Source organism: Gossypium raimondii, chromosome 4 (assembly GCF_025698545.1).
Source record: "Gossypium raimondii isolate GPD5lz chromosome 4, ASM2569854v1, whole genome shotgun sequence".
NCBI classification, from domain to species: Eukaryota; Viridiplantae; Streptophyta; class Magnoliopsida; order Malvales; family Malvaceae; genus Gossypium; species Gossypium raimondii.
In genome coordinates, this window is record NC_068568.1 from 41,024,830 (window position 1) to 41,026,940 (window position 2,111).

General features: G+C 27.8%; 1 protein-coding gene across 1 annotated transcript; it reads right to left on the reverse strand.

The window, feature by feature from the left end:
* Nucleotides 1–1,108: 1,108 nt before the first annotated feature.
* Nucleotides 1,109–1,880, reverse strand: LOC105779240 (uncharacterized). The gene has a single exon (XM_012603009.2). The coding sequence runs from the start codon at nt 1,681–1,683 to the stop codon at nt 1,375–1,377; it is 309 nt and encodes a 102-aa protein (XP_012458463.1). The 5' UTR covers nt 1,684–1,880; the 3' UTR covers nt 1,109–1,374.
* Between the last annotated feature and the right edge of the window lie 231 nt (nt 1,881–2,111).

Below are 2,111 nucleotides of genomic sequence, written 5' to 3' on the forward strand. Positions count from 1 at the left end.
AATTTTAAATTAAATTATTTTTAAAGATGTTTTGTACATTACATTTGTTAACAGTATTAAAATTTTTTTCAACATATTAAGTCTTAACTTGATTGATATTGGCATTGTTGTCAATGTAGGAGGATGTATGGTCGAGTGTGCTGAAGCGCATTATCCTCCTATTTATGAGTTGGAGAGGGACAATGAATAGTTCTAGGCATTGTGTCAGAAAACACATATATTTTAGAACTTTTTAAATTATTTAAAATAAAATAAAAATAAAATGAAATTGTTCAAATGAAATAAAAACAAAACATTTTAACAAACATATTTTAGAACAACTTTAAAACTTTTCTGAAATTATTAAAAATTTGCTTAAATGTATAATAAGTGATTTAAAAATGTTAAAAAGATACTACAATTTTTAATTAAAATGTATAGAAATTTAAAATTATTAACATAATATTTTCAAATTATTTAAAACTATTTATATTTATAATTTTTTCAATATAATTTTTTAAAAAATCTATATAAAATGTATTTAAAATATTATATAAATAATTGGAATAAAATTTAAGCATTTTATATATTATTTATACAAACATTTTATTTAAAAAATTAAACTAATATATATTTAAAACATTATTATAAAAATTTAAATAATATTTAATTGATAGCCTCTGTCCATGTATCGCATTGCTATCCTAATTAGTTATATAATATTCAATCATTTGATTTGAATATTTAATTATGGAAATATGGTGTAGAATATGATCTCATTAAGGGCAATGAAAATGGTAGAATGATATTTTGAGGTTTAATACTACTGATTAGAATTTTCTCAATTTTCAATGAGAAATCTATTTTTTAGTGAATTATAATAAAAGGTAAAGTTTAAAAATAAATATAATTAGCGTGACTTAGAATTCAAATTTTACTTAAGGCAATGAACACTGTTAACAATTAGTCCATCACATGAGATTCTAAAATATTTATTTTGAGCTAAAATAATAAACACTAATATCAGTTGTATAATAAAATATTCTTTGTACTACTGTTCAAACTTAAACTACGTATTTTTAAAGAAAACCAACATCCAATTAATTTAGAATTTATTTAATACTTATCTATACACGTGGCAAATAGTTGGCGAATGGTCGGACAAAGAATTTAGCTAGTTAACTAAACATTCCGTGCATTGAAAGAAAATTCTAATATAGTACATATTAGATTTAATTGCTTGGACGTGCTCCAAGAAAAGAGAAGAGAAACAAGTAAATGGTTTTAGGTTTAACACCGAAACAAGGGAAAGTACTTTGGAAACTACTACAAAGACTGTGATTTATGCAAATGCAAAAGTAATGTTGAAGCTTTAATAAGCATCATTGAATTGAATTATGCACTGTAGTCACTGTCATCATCAGAATCTGGTCCTTCAGCTTCTTCATCTTCATCGGTATCTTCATCAGAATCTGAATCGGGAGAGTCAGCAGAGGGTCCTTTGCTGCTTTCCTCAGGGCTCCCGCTTGGGCTAGGGCTCTCGCTTGGGCTAGCGCTGATAGTATTGGAGGATGAAGATGGCGACCCATAAGGAGCAAAAGTCTTGGTAGCTCTTGATGGGGCCTGTGACGGTGATATATCAGCAGCAAATGCCCCAACAATAGCTATGAAAACAAGGGCAACAACAATAATGTGGCGAGCCATGTCTTAATTCTTTCTTTGATCGTATTTTATCTGTTTTTCCTTAGTTTAGTTTATTCACATATATAGAAAAAAAGGATTCAAAAGAAAAACAGGAGTTTGTCGAAGATATATATAAATGAAAGAACTACAGGCAGGGGTCTAAATAGATGGTGACGAGAAAGATTTGGCTAATGCAAGGGAAATGAACAAATTGGTTGACCGAGTTTTTTGTTTTATTTGCGGAAAAAACTCAATCTTCAATACCCCAAACTTAAGTGGAGCCTTATTTTACTTTTGATTTGTTAGAAGATAAATGTTGAGAAATGAAGAGGTAATTTGGTAATTGATGTTGTTGGGATCAATTTAAAAGATGGGAAATTCCCCATTACACCATATTCTTTACCTTTTTTTTTCTTCTTTTTTATCAAGAGCCAAATGCTTCTCAAATC

Excerpts from the sequence above, each read along its gene's own strand:
- LOC105779240 (XM_012603009.2), bottom strand. The coding sequence starts at position 1,683 with ATGGCTCGCCACATTATTGTTGTTGCCCTTGTTTTCATAGCTATTGTT.